The sequence below is a fragment of the Planococcus citri genome, chromosome 4 (genome assembly GCF_950023065.1).
Source record: "Planococcus citri chromosome 4, ihPlaCitr1.1, whole genome shotgun sequence".
Taxonomy (NCBI): Eukaryota; Metazoa; Arthropoda; class Insecta; order Hemiptera; family Pseudococcidae; genus Planococcus; species Planococcus citri.
The window spans coordinates 71,431,024-71,445,349 of NC_088680.1; the positions used below are offsets into that span (position 1 = coordinate 71,431,024).

Here is a 14,326-nt window from a genome sequence, read left to right on the forward strand (position 1 = left end):
AATTGCCAATTTCCATCATGAAAATGAAACATCTTGTAAACAGGTAAAGCGTTTTTTCTGGAAGAGAAAGTCATTTGAAAGAAATCTGAGAGATTAAATTTAAAAAAACACTAATTTATTCAATTTTTAAAAGTTTTTTCAACTTTGAAAGTCTCTACATAGGTGATCAAATCTCAAAAATATCGAAAAATTGCAACAAAAACTGAAAAAAATGATAGAATTTGGGATGAAAAAAAGCAATTTTGTAAAAAACAGGATTTTCGTTTGGCAAACTTTTAAACAAGAACTTTTCAGCCAGGCAAGGTAAAAATCAATGCTTTTTGGACGTTTTGACAAAAAAAAAAAATTCTGACCAATTGCAACAAAAATTACGACAACTTGACTACTGTATCGAAAAATTTACTTCCTGAGAATTTTGACAATAAACGGAGATTTTTTTAGTAATTTTGGCAAAAGCAGTGGATGTTTTGGGCAATCTTGGCAAAAACTGGACTGTTTGATAATTTTGGCAATAATTGACCCCTTTGACAATTTTATCGAAAATGTATACTTCTTGACTATTTTGCCGAAAATTGACGGTGTTTGACCCTTTTTGACGTGGGCAAATTTTTCACAAAAAAACTTTGGCAAAAAACTGGATTTTTGGAACAAAAAGAGGACCTTTTTAGGCAGGTAAGGCAAAAATGACCACCATTTGACTATTTCATCAATAAATAACTTCCTGAGAAATTTGACGAAAACATACTTATATAGGTAGATATTACAACTTTTCGTCAACTCGCCAAAAATTGCCTCTCTGACAATTTTTACATAAAAAACTTGAATTTTTCGACAATTTTGGCAAAAGTAGTGGTTTTTTTTGGGGAAATCTTGGAAAGAACAGGATTGTTTGACAATTTTGAAAAAAATTGGCCTCTGATGATTTTACAAAAAATGGAAAATTTTCTGACACTTATTGACTATTTTGCCGAAAATTGACGTTTTTTGACACTTTTTGATTCGGGCAAATTTGGCAGGAAAACACAGGATCTTTGGAACAAAAAGAGGACTTTCTAAACAGATAAATCGAAAATCAATTTTTTTGGTGGTTTTGAGCTGAAGAGTGGGTACAAAAAATTATGAGAATTGGCGTGCCTCCAAAAAAGAAGTGAAAAAAGGGCCCGTTTGGAAGTATTCTGCTCAGAGATGAAAAATTTTCAATTAATTTGTACCTGCAGACATCAATTTTACACCAATTTCGATATTTTTCAACTTTGGGAACTTTATACAAAAGAACCAACATCATTTGAAGGACCCAGGGAGTTTTTTTTTCAAAAATTTGCTAATTTAGAAAAATTCTGCCAATAAAAATAATTTCCAAAAACAATTCTACAGACATCAATTTTTAATATTTTTTTATGTTTTCCAAATTTGGAGGACTCCGTACAAAAGAGCCAGCATCAATTTAGGGTCCAACGACAGTTTTTTCTTGAAAAGAGGGTTACATAGAACAAATTCTAGAAGGAATCGAGATAATTTCAAACATTTCCCCTGATTTCGATTTATTCTTACTCTCTCTTTTTTTGTGGTTTTTTTCAACTTTATAGGAGCTCCTTGCTAGGTGTCTATTATGGTTTGAAGGGCCAGAGAAATTATTTTCTCAACCTAGGTAACAACTTTGGTAGATGGGCGGTGGGAAATTCCAACTTGACAAAATAAGGTACACCCTACGTATACTACATACATAATTATGTACTTATATGACGGATTATACAACTCACCTAGCTTGGAAACCGAGCAATGGTGAGTCAGGGAAGAGATCAACGGTTTCAGAAATTGAAGAACTTGGACTAACGTTAGTCTCAGCGAGACCATTCCGTAAAGCATCCACCTTCTTCTTAACGCGTCCTCGGCGTTTTTCGAATTTCGACGTTTCCATCGAGGTGGCTCTTCGACGCGTCGACTTGCCCGGCTTGGCGTCCGGATTCAGCATCCACCACGACGATTTGCCGGTGCCTTCGTTTTGTACGCGCATGAAACGATTATGCAACGATAAATTATGCCGAATGGAATTCTGAAACACACAAATAAACATCGAACGTGTATATAAGTTAGCTGCTCGCAAGGAATCGTAATTCGTAATCGTAATCGTATGACCGAGACTAGTTAGCTATGTAATACATTTATGTACATTTTTGTAGCCAGGTAATAGGTGTATTCTACTCGTATAGGTATACACTGTTGCATCGAGAAGCACAAGTACACGTAACTTTCAACTACGTGAGTTGCAATCGTAAACTTTCAGCGTAATGCACGCCGCATATCTCCTGAACAACATACTCGCACAATTACACAAAAGTATATCAAGCTTCGTCACTATACTCGCTGATTAGTCTAGTGTATACTGCATACAGCATAATAATATGAAGTTTCGATCGAAGCTGACATCGATAATAAGTTCGTGTATGTACCTCCACAACCACGTGCTAATTTCACGAATTCCTGAACCGAACATTCGTCGTGATATCGAATACTAAACACAAAGTTGAATTGTTTTCCTGTTTAGAAACAATTCAGGAAGCAGACACTCCACAATTCCTTCAATTGAGTTTTGAACAAAATTCTGGAACCTTCATTACCTTCAACAATTTTTATCATTAATTTTCTGCGGAAAAGTCGAATTGTTCTGGAATCATCTATGGGAGGAGGGAGAAGGGGGGGGGGGGTTCTCTCCAGCGTTGACACAAAATCGAACTGTGCGAAAAAGGCACGAAATCATTTTTTTGCAACTGGAAATGTTAAATAGTCAAAAGGCCCAGAAGGCACATCTAGTCCGGCATATGACAATAGGAGTAATTGCACCCCCCCTCCCCCCTCGATCCTCCGGGACAGTTTTTTTCTTAAAGGGGACATCCTAAGGAACATTTTAAAGCAAACATGCCCAAAAAAAAGTTGGCGTCACTCACAAAATGGCGGCCATTTTGATTGGCAGGTCCACAGGTCAGTCGAAATCGCAGATTTTGCGTTTTAACATAAGAATTGCACGAACTTTTTCAAACTTTACAAAGGTAGATCGAAAGATCATGCAAAAATTTATCACCTGTCAAAATTTCAAGTGCTAAAGTGCGTTTTTCGATTTTTGGTGAATTTTTGAAAATCCAATTTAGGCCAAAAAATGAGGGAAAAAATCAAAATTTTACCAAATTGACCGAGAAAGCTGAAATTTGGGATATACCCTATTTTCGACATGCCAAATCGATTGGAAACGGTTTCGACCCGTTTTGAGCAGTTCTGAAGCCTCCAGCAGATTTTTGAAATCTGAAAATTCCCACAAAACAAAATTCCATGAAATTCAAGTTGTAAAGCTAAAATTTACTCTGAAAACTAAATTCAATACGCCTTCAAGTCACTTTAGATCCTCCAGCGACTTTTTTGAAAATTACTGGAGCCTCCAGTAGTTTTTTTGAAACTTGAAATTCCCGCAACATTAATTTATCAAATGGACTTGGCAAGCTGAAATGTACTTCGCAGAGTACATGGTGGTTTCAAATGGTTTTGAAGCTTCCAGCTACTTGTAGAAAATTTCAATTCTCCAAAAAAAACGCAATACAACCTTTCAAAAAGTCGCTGGAGGCTCCAAAACGACTTGAAATCTACCAGCAGTCAACTTCGTAGCGTATTGAAATTAGTTTGCAGAATGAATTTCGACTCTCCATCTCAGTTTGATGAAATTTTGGGGAAATTTCAAGTTTCAAAAAACTACTGGAGGCTCCAGTAATTTTCAAAAAAGTCGCTGGAGGATCTAAAGTGACTTGAACCCATCTGAAGTCGTCTTTAGAGGGTGTTAAAATTGGAGTGTAGAGTAAATTTCAGCTTTCCATCTCCAATTGATGAAATTTTGTGAAAATTTAAAGTTTCAAAAATCTGGTGGAGGCTTCAGGAATTTTCAAAAAGTCGCTGGAGGCTCCAAAACGACTTGAAATTCACCTGCAGTACTTTGTAGGCGTATTGAATTTAGTTTTCAGAGTAAATTTCAGCTTTACAACTTGAATTTCATGGAATTTTGTTTTGGGGAAATTTCAAGTTTCAAAAATGTACTGGAGGCTCCAGTAATTTTCAAAAAAGTAGTTGGTGGCTCCAAAACGACTTGAAATTCACTTACAGTACTTTGCAACGTATTGAAATTAGTTTTTAGAATAAATTTCAGCTTTCTATCTCCATTTGATGAAATTTTGTGAAAATCTAAAATTTCAAAAATCTGCTGGAGGCTTCAGGAATTTTCAAAAAGTCGCTGGAGGCTCCAAAACGACTTGAAATTCACCTGCAGTACTTTATAGGCGTATTGAATTTAGTTTTCAGAGTAAATTTCAGCTTTACAGCAATTTGATGGAATTTTGTGGGAATTTCGAATTTCAAAAATCTGCTGGAGGGCTTCAGAACTGCTCAAAACGGGTTGAAACCGTTTCCAATCGATTTGGCATGTCGAAAATAGGGTATATCCCAAATTTCAGCTTTCTTGGTCAATTTGGTAAAATGTGATCTGTCACGAGAAAACCAACCTAGTGTCCATAACGTAAGTTTTACAGGAAGGGCATTTGAAGTTTTGAGTCTATGTATCAGGCGATCTAAAATTTGTAGGTACGTGAAACTTGCACCACTTTTGGCCCCCATGAGTGATGAGTGCCAACATAACCCGATATTTTTTTTTCAGAATCATCACATTCAAGGTTGCCAAGTCTAATAATCAAAATTTCCCAAAATCGATTTTTTCGATTTTTTTGAATTTTTTGCCAAAAATGTTGCAAAAACTACCCAAGTACATATGAATTATTAATGAAGAATCTATATATATTAAAAGAAACTTGAAAACCTATGTCCAGTCCGTGTGCCTCTCCCAGTGGACCAATTTTGCTGATTTTTGTTTTAAAATTTCCCTTATGACGCGTAGATATGTCATGAAACATTTAGAATCCAAAATTTTTTAGTTTTAGCCCAAAAAATTAAAAATGCACAATTTTGGACAATTGTAACTTTAAGCTTTCATTTCGCAGCAGAATATTACTCATTTGCTAGGCATTTTTCTTATCATCAAAATTTAAAATGATGCAAAACATCCAGCTTATACTTTGCAACCAACTATTTCTCCTTCTAACTACTCATTTGGTTCGAAAATTCATGATTTTTGAAGAAGTGAGGAAATCTGAATAAATGAAACAAAGGAAAAAGATAGCAATTGAGAATGAGAGTATGTACTTCCAAGTATATAGGTAAATAAATTGAGAAAGTAAGTAAACCAGAAAAAAAAACAGAAGGAATGAAGAAAATTAATATGGATATTTGAAAAAATTGAAAAATAAAATAAAAATTAAGGTAAAAGTCATGAAAAGTAATGGAAAACAAATGCATAAGGAATAAAAGAAAAGAAACAAATTAATGAATTAACAAAATCTAAATTGAAACCTCATCAATCTTGAAAAAACTGAAAAACCAGGAAATAATTGTAAGAAAAGAAAATGTAAAAACAAAAACGTAGTTATGCCCAACCCTAAAAAAAATTTATTGAAGTGAGATAAAACAAAATGAAGAGTGATATTCCAAAACTCGCTATGTCCATTTTTATCAAAGTTGGGTTTTTAGTGGTACCTGGTAGATGAAGTATTAACTCACATTCCTACATCATCAACCTACCAAAATGAGGTGTTAAACTCACCTAAATAGCCAATTCACTAAAAATTTAAAAAAAAGTAATGTTCCAAAACGCGCTTTGTTCATTTTTATTGAAATTTTTTCAGCAGTATTTAGTGGATGAAATGTATACCTACACTCCTACATCGTAAATCCACCCGAATAAAGTGCTAAACTCGCCTAAAAAGCCAATTTACCCGTTTAAAGGGAAACTGTTTTTCCTCTCTCCTGAAAAGTTGTGAAAATGGACAAAGCGAGTTTTGGAATATCACTCTTCAAATATGTATGTGACGGCATACAAAAAGGTTACCCCAACCAAAAAAAACCAAAAAAATGGATTTTTTTATTTGCTATTTTTATGTAAAATTGACCATAGAATACGATAAAACCATCGCCAGTTCGCTATCTTGACGTTTAACCTGTAAAAAATGGCTCCAAAGTAAGGTAGCTCCAAGAAAAATCTTTAAATTTTTTTTTTTTTTCAATTTACTACGTTGAAATATTGCTAATGAAAATACTTTTTGAAAAATGGAAAAAACGCTTAAAAAACTTTAAAACGCGGTTTTCTCGCTCGGGGTAACCTTTTCGTATGTCGCGTCACATATGGTTGAAAAAGAATAAAAATGAATTCATGATGAATACATAAATGAAAAAATGAGCAAAAAATAAAACAATAAAAAATGATAACAGAAAAGTTATGGGAATTTGATAAATCCAATACAAAATGATTCGAGTTATATGAAAAAGGAATGAAGAAGAATAAATGTTAAAAATTGATGAATAAAAACAAGAAAAAATGATGATGATGATGATGATGATGATGATGAATGTAAAAACAATTGGAGAAAAAAATTGAAAGATATCAAAACAAAAAAAAACTAAAATTGAATGAAAAACTGACATCAAGAAAAAGTGCAAAAATGAAACTGAAGACAAAAAATTGAAAGTAAAACATGAAAAAAAAGAAAAAATTATAATAATAAACATGAATTTAAAGAAAGAAAATTGAACGACATCTAAATAAAGAAAAACTGCAATTGAATAGAAAACTGAAACTAATAATGGAAATCTTGAGATCAAGGATTTTTTACATTGGAGAAAACCATTACCAGTTCATCAACAATTTTGAACTTTCAGGGGAAATATTTTCAACTTTTTTGAGGGGGAGGGTCGCGAGTTGGGGTTGGGGCTGCGGAGCAGCCCAGGGAGCGGACACCCTAGTAAGTTATTATTATTAAATTTATCACGTTTCTTAACAAATTTGTTCAAGGTGAAAAGAGTTGATTTTTCCAGAGTGAACCTCATTCAAATTTCAAAAAAACGGCCTAAATCCTACAAATGCGAGCCGATACCACAAAAATTTGCATGTTGACTGCCCCAGACATACATTTCGAGGAAATGAAAAGAAAATTTTTTTTCATTTTTTTGTAGTTGCTCAATTTTTTTGACCTTAAATTTAGGGTTAAAAGAATCGTTCGCGAACGTTTTTAGCACCCCAGGCAGATTCAGCACTTTGAGTACTACCAATATCCTTGAACATTTTTTGACTTGGACAAATTCGAAAAAAAAACAGAACTTTATCAGAAAGTTTGGTTGGGCAAGTTTGCTTTAAAATGTTCCTTAGGATATCCCCTTCAAGAAAAAAATTGTCCCGGAGGATCGGCGGGGGGGGGGTGCAATTACTCCTATCGTCATATGCCGGACTAATCCAGAGCTTGAATCTCACACGGGTAAATTTTTAGGAATGAGAGAGGGAAGAGGTCACAGGTTTCTCAGAGTTGAGAAAAACCCACATTTCCAGACCCCCCCCCCCCCTCCCACATTGCTCTAAGATGCTTCTTCCAGTATGACGTCAAGTTGACAAAATTCCAACTCACTCGTTTCATCGAGGTGCAAGAAAAATTCCATCCGATATCCGGGTGGAAATGATCGCATCGCACTACATGCATATGTTTTTTTCTACCAGTTCTAAGTTAGGTTAGGTTAGGTATTAGCCAATACAGACAGGTAACAGATTATGTATTTGCTCCCTTTCGTATTTCTCCATCTCCGTTCATCTACGCATTATCAACTTCACGAGCTGGTGTTGGCGTCAAGTTACCAGTAAGTTGAAAATTTCAATTATGTAGATTAATTTTTTGCTCATTTTCGACGCACGACGTACGACGGACGACGAGTCGACGATATACCGAGAAGTACGCGGTTTTGTTTTTGTAAATAAAATCTCGCCGCGCTTATTATCATTTAAACCAACACGTGAGTAATACCGTAGGTTTTTTTTGTTATTTTCGCAAAAAAAATAAAATAAAAAAATTGCAAACTGCGTCTTTCTATGTGTAGTGTGTTTACGTAATATACGTAATCATAACACGACACACCTTTCCATATCAAACGTAGCTCGATGTGAATTGGTTAGTTTACGAATATATTTGTACGTAGGTACGATTACTAGCCCTTGCCAATTTATGTAGGTACCTCAACCCGTATCAAAATTCGTAGCTGGTGTTGGCAGTGGCACTAACTAAGCTATAGCTAAGCTATCAACTACGAGTACAAAACTATCGCTGACTAGTAAAGGAGGTTATCTTTTATCACTTTTTTTTCACTTCCTATTGCTTACTTTTTTTCATGTTAACATGTTTTTTTCCCTTTTCGACATTGAAAAAAAAAGTAAAAAGGCAGAAGGAGGGGTGCAGGTACGTGGTACGCTTATCCTATCACTATCGTAGCTGACGTAAGACTACGTTTATCAGCAAGTAGGTACTTCAACGAGCTGGTTTCCACGTCAAAGAATCCAAATTTTTGTTTTTCTCTTAATTTCGACGAACCGCCGATCGAGTCACGAATTTGAATCAATAACAAAATGGCAGCTAAATGCCGGTGTCCTTGAATCGCACAATTCTGACGTAACGCTCTCTTTCATTTATACAGCATAAAAATATTGGTACCTATTGTGAAAAAGGATCGTTATTTTGGCCGAAATTTTCACATTTCTTTCACCCACCTCGAACAACTCGAGAAAAAAAATAATAAAATACGCGTAATTTTCAAAAAAGACGCGCGCACGTCAATACCACACTCTTTTCGAAACACAAAGCGATTCGAATATACAAAAAAAAATTCAAAATTCAGCTCGAGCCGTGGTCAAAAAAAAAAATTCTCGTTTGTACGCCAACGAGAAAAAAATGCCCGTTTCAATTAAAGACGATTTTCACGAAATTTCCACATCCGTTGATTTGGAAACGCCTTCAGACATTTTCGCTTTCGTTTCCGATTAGAATATGCAAATTTCAACCATTTTTTTCATAAGGCCGCTTTGAGACGTCATTTTTTACACTTACGTAATTGCTTTTTGCTTTTTCATTTTTATTATTTTTATAAAGAAGACGAGAGGGAGATGGGGGGGGGGGAGAGAGAGAGAAAAGCGTAGAAAAGGTAAGAAGAATAAGCGAGACCGAGCGCAGCGTAGGACGATTTTACGCCATTAGACATAAAAACGCTATGCTACTTTTCGTTTCGAAACAAAGCGAGACAGCGAAATAAAGCATTTGTACGATATATAAATGAAAATTCACTACGACGTAGAAGAAAAACTTGTTGGCAAAGACGATGAGGAATTCGTGTACAGTAATGAAAATTCTTTAAATTTTACGCCCCGCACTGGGAGCCTTTTTTTTTCTTCTGTTTGGTATAGAAAAGTAGTACTTACGAAGCTTTTCAAAAAACGTACACGTGATATTGGTGCTGAATTTGGTTGACATTACCCCGTGTTGTTTTCACAACCCAACTCACCAAACTTGTCGTCAGAGGTCAGTGTCACTCTGATGGTAGTGTACTCGTATGTCGTATGCGGTATGGGGCCACACGCGCGCCGAAGACCAAGATATGCGAATCCGAGTCACACGACATATTCAATTATGTTCTAGCCAGTGAAACTTGCAATAGATACCTGAAAAATTCCCATCGAAGCGATTTTTGCTATACTGTCAATGGTACCATTTTGATCAACATACTGCAAGTCAAATACCTCTTCTTCCTTATCCCTCACCCTCACAAAGTATCTATCTCATCTTTTCAGAGTTTGTTACGGTAAATCAGAAAAATGCTTAGATCTTCGATCACGGTATGCCATAATTATTGACTCGAAATTATTCCTAAGAATTTTTAGCCTTCAGTGAAACTGGGGGGGGAGGGGAGGGATCACGCTACTCCAAAATAGTTTTATTTCAAGTACAAACCAGAGCACGTCCAGTTTTTGTAAAAATGTACAAAATGTAGCAAAGACTGCATCAAAATCATGGCTTTCCAGCAAGACCACCCCCCCCCCTCCACGCCCAAAAATATAAAAATATCAAAAAAGTGTCGTAAAAACTGAAAAATATGAACGAATTTGAAAAAAAAATTCAGAATTTTGTATCCTCAAAAAAGAAGAGACAAAAAACCTGACCAAGTGACCTAAACATGAGAAAAAGTATTAAAATTGATTATTTTGCCAGAAAATGCGAAAAAGGTGTTGAAAAAAATCAACTAAAAAAATGATGAAACAGTGAAATTTGACAACTTTCAAACGAAAAGTACCATAAAAATTATTAAAAACCTACGCAGGCATCAAAAAGTTATGAAAACTCAATAAAATAGATACCAATACTGCCTCACAACACCTCAAATGTAATGAACATTCAGCGAAATTTGACAAAATATATACTTTTGAAAAAACTCGAAAACATGAATATAAAATCATCACAATTTTTTTAAATCATCAAAGACTGATGGAAATGACATTTCAGCGAAATTCGGCATTAAAATGTGCTAAAAACGTATTGAAATAATTTACATACAGTACATCATTGAAAAAAAAATTCACAAATCAAATGTGATGAAACGAACTAAAAAGCGACAAAATTTTAGTTAAACAAAAAAAAAACACGATAAAACAAAAAAAATCATTAAAAATTGAAAAAAGGTAACTAACAACTGCAATTTTCACTCGAGTTTTTGATATTTAGGTAACCTCAGAATAGTCAAAAAACACTACCAACTTCAAAATGTAATAAAACATGCCAATTTCAATTTTTTTTTATAAAACATTGTGGGTTTATACCCAAATATGGACATTTTTTAGTAAAAAAATCGTTGATTCCATTTTTTTCAATAATATTTCGGTTTCCACCCTCTTCATCACAAATAAACTCAATTTTCTGGTAAGAAAAAATTTCTACAAAAAATTTCCAACCCCAATTTGCCACCCCCCTCCTCTGAAAAAATTGCTACCGTGTGAAGTTGCATAACTACTTCATTTTATTAATTTTTCTTTTGTATTTTCAGCGTGAAAACAGGGTGTCTACCGGCCATATAAGTCATATGTACTTGTGACCAAAAATTCCTTGAAAAAATTTTAATTTAAATTTCATGTTTAGGTAAAACGTTAATGATGTGAATTTTCAAGAATTTTGTTTTCTGTATTAAAAATAATCAAATTTGGATTTTTTAGCCTGTAAAAATGTTTTTGTGTTCAACTTGAATGTTGAAAGTGAAATTTTTTTTAATTTTTTAGTGAAAGGAGGGGGGCTTTCCAGCCAATTGTTCAGTTCGCCAACGGAGTTTGATTAAAATCAGCTACTTTCTGAAAAGTAAATTCCTCTATTAGTCCGGCATATGACAATAGGAGTAATTGCACCCCCCCCCCCCGCCGATCATCGGGACAATTCTTTTCTTAAAGGGGACATCCTAAGAAACATTTTAAAGCAAACTTGCCCCAAAAAAAGGTGGCCTTACTTACAAAATGACGGCCATTTTGATTGACAGGTCAGCCGAAATCGCAGATTTTGCGTTTTAACACAGGACTTGCACGACATTTTTCAAACTATACAAAGCTAGATCGAAAGATCATGCAAAAATTTATCACCTGTCAAAATTTCAAGTACTAAAGTGCATTTTTCGATTTTTGGTGAATTTTTGAAAATCCAATTTAGGCCAAAAATAAGGGAAAAAAATCAATATTTTATCAAATTGACTAAGAAAGCTGAAATTTGGGATATACACTATTTTCGACATGCCAAATCGATAGGAAACGGTTTTGACCCGTTTTGAGCAGTTCTGGAGCCTCCAGCAGATTTTTGAAACTCGAAATTCCCACAAAACTCCATGAAATTGGAGTTGTAAAGCTGAAATTTACTCTGAAAACTAAATTCAATACGCTACGAAGTACTGCTGGTGAATTTCAAGCCGTTTTGAAGCCTCCAGCGACTTTTTGAAAATTCCTGAAGCCTCCAGCAGATTTTTGAAACTTCAAATTTTCACAAAATTTCATCAAATGGAGATGGAAAGCTGAAATTTACTCTACACTCCAATTTTAACACCCTCTGAAAACGACTTCTGGTGGATTTCAAGTCATTTTAGAGCCTCCAACGACTTTTTTGAAAATTACTGAAGCCTCTAGTAGATTTTTGAAACTAATTTCCCCAAAATTTCATCAAACTAAGATGGAGAGTCGAAATTCATTCTGCAAATCAATTTCAGTACGCTACGAAGTTGACTGCTGGTGAATTTCAAATCGTTTTGGAGCCTCCTGAAACTTTTTGAAAGGTTGTATGACGTTTTTTTTGGAAAATTGAAATTTCCTAAAAGTAGCTGAAAGCTTCAAAACCATTTGAAACCACCATGTAGTCTGCGAAGTAAATTTCAAGTTTCAAAAATCTACTTGAAGCTCCAGTAATTTTCAAAAAAGTCGCTGGAGGCCCTAAAATGACTTGAACCCACCTGAAGTCGTCTTCAGAGGGTGTTAAAATTGGAGTGTAGAGTAAATTTCAGCTTTCCATCTCCATTTGATGAAATTTTGTGAGAATTTAAAGTTTCAAAAATCTGCTGGAGGCTTCAGAAATTTTCAAAAAGTCGCTGGAGGGTCCAAAACGACTTGAAATTCACCTGCTGTACTTCGTAGCGTATTGAAATTGATTTTTAAAATAAATTTTAGCTTTACAACTCCAATTTGATGAAATTTTGTGGGAATTTCGAGTTTCAAAAATCTGCTGGAGGCTCCAGAACTGCTCAAAACGGGTTGAAACCGTTTCCAATTGATTTGGCATGTCGAAAATAGGGTATGTCCCAAATTTCAGCTTTCTCGGTCAATTTGGTAAAATATTGATTTTTTCCCTCATTTTTGGCCTAAATTCGATTTTCAAAAATTCACCAAAAATCGAAAAACGCACTTTAGCACTTGAAGTTTTGACAAGTGATAAATTTTTGCATGATCTTTTGATCTACATTTGTAAGTTTGAAAAATGTCGTGCAAATCCTATGTTGAAACGCAAAATCTGCGATTTCGGCAGACCTGTGGACCTGTCAATCAAAATGGCCGCCATTTTGTAAGTAAAGCCAACTTTTTTTGGGGCAAGTTTGCTTTAAAATGTTCCTTAGGATGTCCCCTTTAAGAAAAAAGTTGTCCCGGTGGATCGGCGGGGGGGGGGGGTGCAAGTACTCCTATTGTCATATGCCGGACTATATCTTTTTGAATGTTGAAATTCAAAAAATTGGCTGAGTTTGCTTGTATCGGTAAGTCGAGGTAATTATTCGCACATATGTATGCCTCAACGAGTAGGTACTAGGTAGGTGGATCTGGGTACGCAGTGAATAAGAAATTTGTGCGCATCTATACAAGTAATCGTGTATGATATGTACGTAATTATAAGTCTTAGCACTGAGCAGTGTGTATCGTCCACCGTGCATTAAGTACATAAGACTGTACTTACTTATACGCTACAATACGACGATACGAACTTGGAAGTAAGAGGGACGAGGGACGAGAAACACAGGAGGAGGCAGTTGGCGAGTGTGGAGCAGCCGTGTAATACCTACCTATAGAGTACTACCATTACTGCGGACTACTATTACTACTACAACTAAAACTGAAACTACTACGAGTGCGAGTATACGAGTAGAAGAAGGAGGTGAAGAATCCGCGTCGACTGACATTGAAAATATTGAGGCAAGGTGAACTTTATACCGAAGTTACGTAATGCACACATACCAAACGATCGCAGTCATAGATACGGTGATTATTACGATTTCGATGAATTTCTGTTTCTATTCTACTCGCAGAGATACTCCTATGTACTTGTATTTGGTTGGAGGAGTGGAGGAGGTGTGCGTTTTGTCCTCTCGCATATTTGCGAATGAAAAAAGCTGCTCTTTTGTGGACTCGAGATTCCGATATTGGGCAATTTTTTTGTCACTTTACTTTTCTCAAAGTCTAAGATGAATAATGCCAAAGCTATTTTAGTGTAAAAATCTAATCAACTTGACGAGAGACACTGAGCCAGCCAAGTCTTATTCCACACCGCGTACTATTCGACTAATACACATAATCGTCGAATGGGAAAAAAATTCACACGTTCAAGGTTAACTTTACGCTTTACCAGCTTTGTCGCGATGCGGCGGCGGCGGTGGTCACTCAAAATTAATCCGCAGCAGGGTACGGTACGCGATAACGATAGGATTTCAGATGCTGCGTAGCGAAGAGAGAAATGAAGAGGAGAAGGGGTATAAGGTGACCCGAACCCGAGAATAATTAATTCGAAAGATGATTCGTGTACGTGGCTGGAATGAGTAAAGCGCTAAGTAGCCTGCTGTACGAATTATTCGTATACCATACCGTGTGTAAGCC

General features: G+C 35.4%; 1 protein-coding gene across 1 annotated transcript in view; it reads right to left on the reverse strand.

Annotated features, from left to right (window-relative positions):
* Positions 1-14,326, reverse strand: part of foxo (forkhead box, sub-group O) — a 100,176-nt gene that overhangs the window by 20,353 nt on the left and 65,497 nt on the right. The window contains exon 3 of the mRNA XM_065364490.1: positions 1,761-2,053. Within this exon, the coding sequence (XP_065220562.1) occupies positions 1,761-2,053 (293 nt within the window). The remainder of the gene's footprint in view (positions 1-1,760; positions 2,054-14,326) is intronic.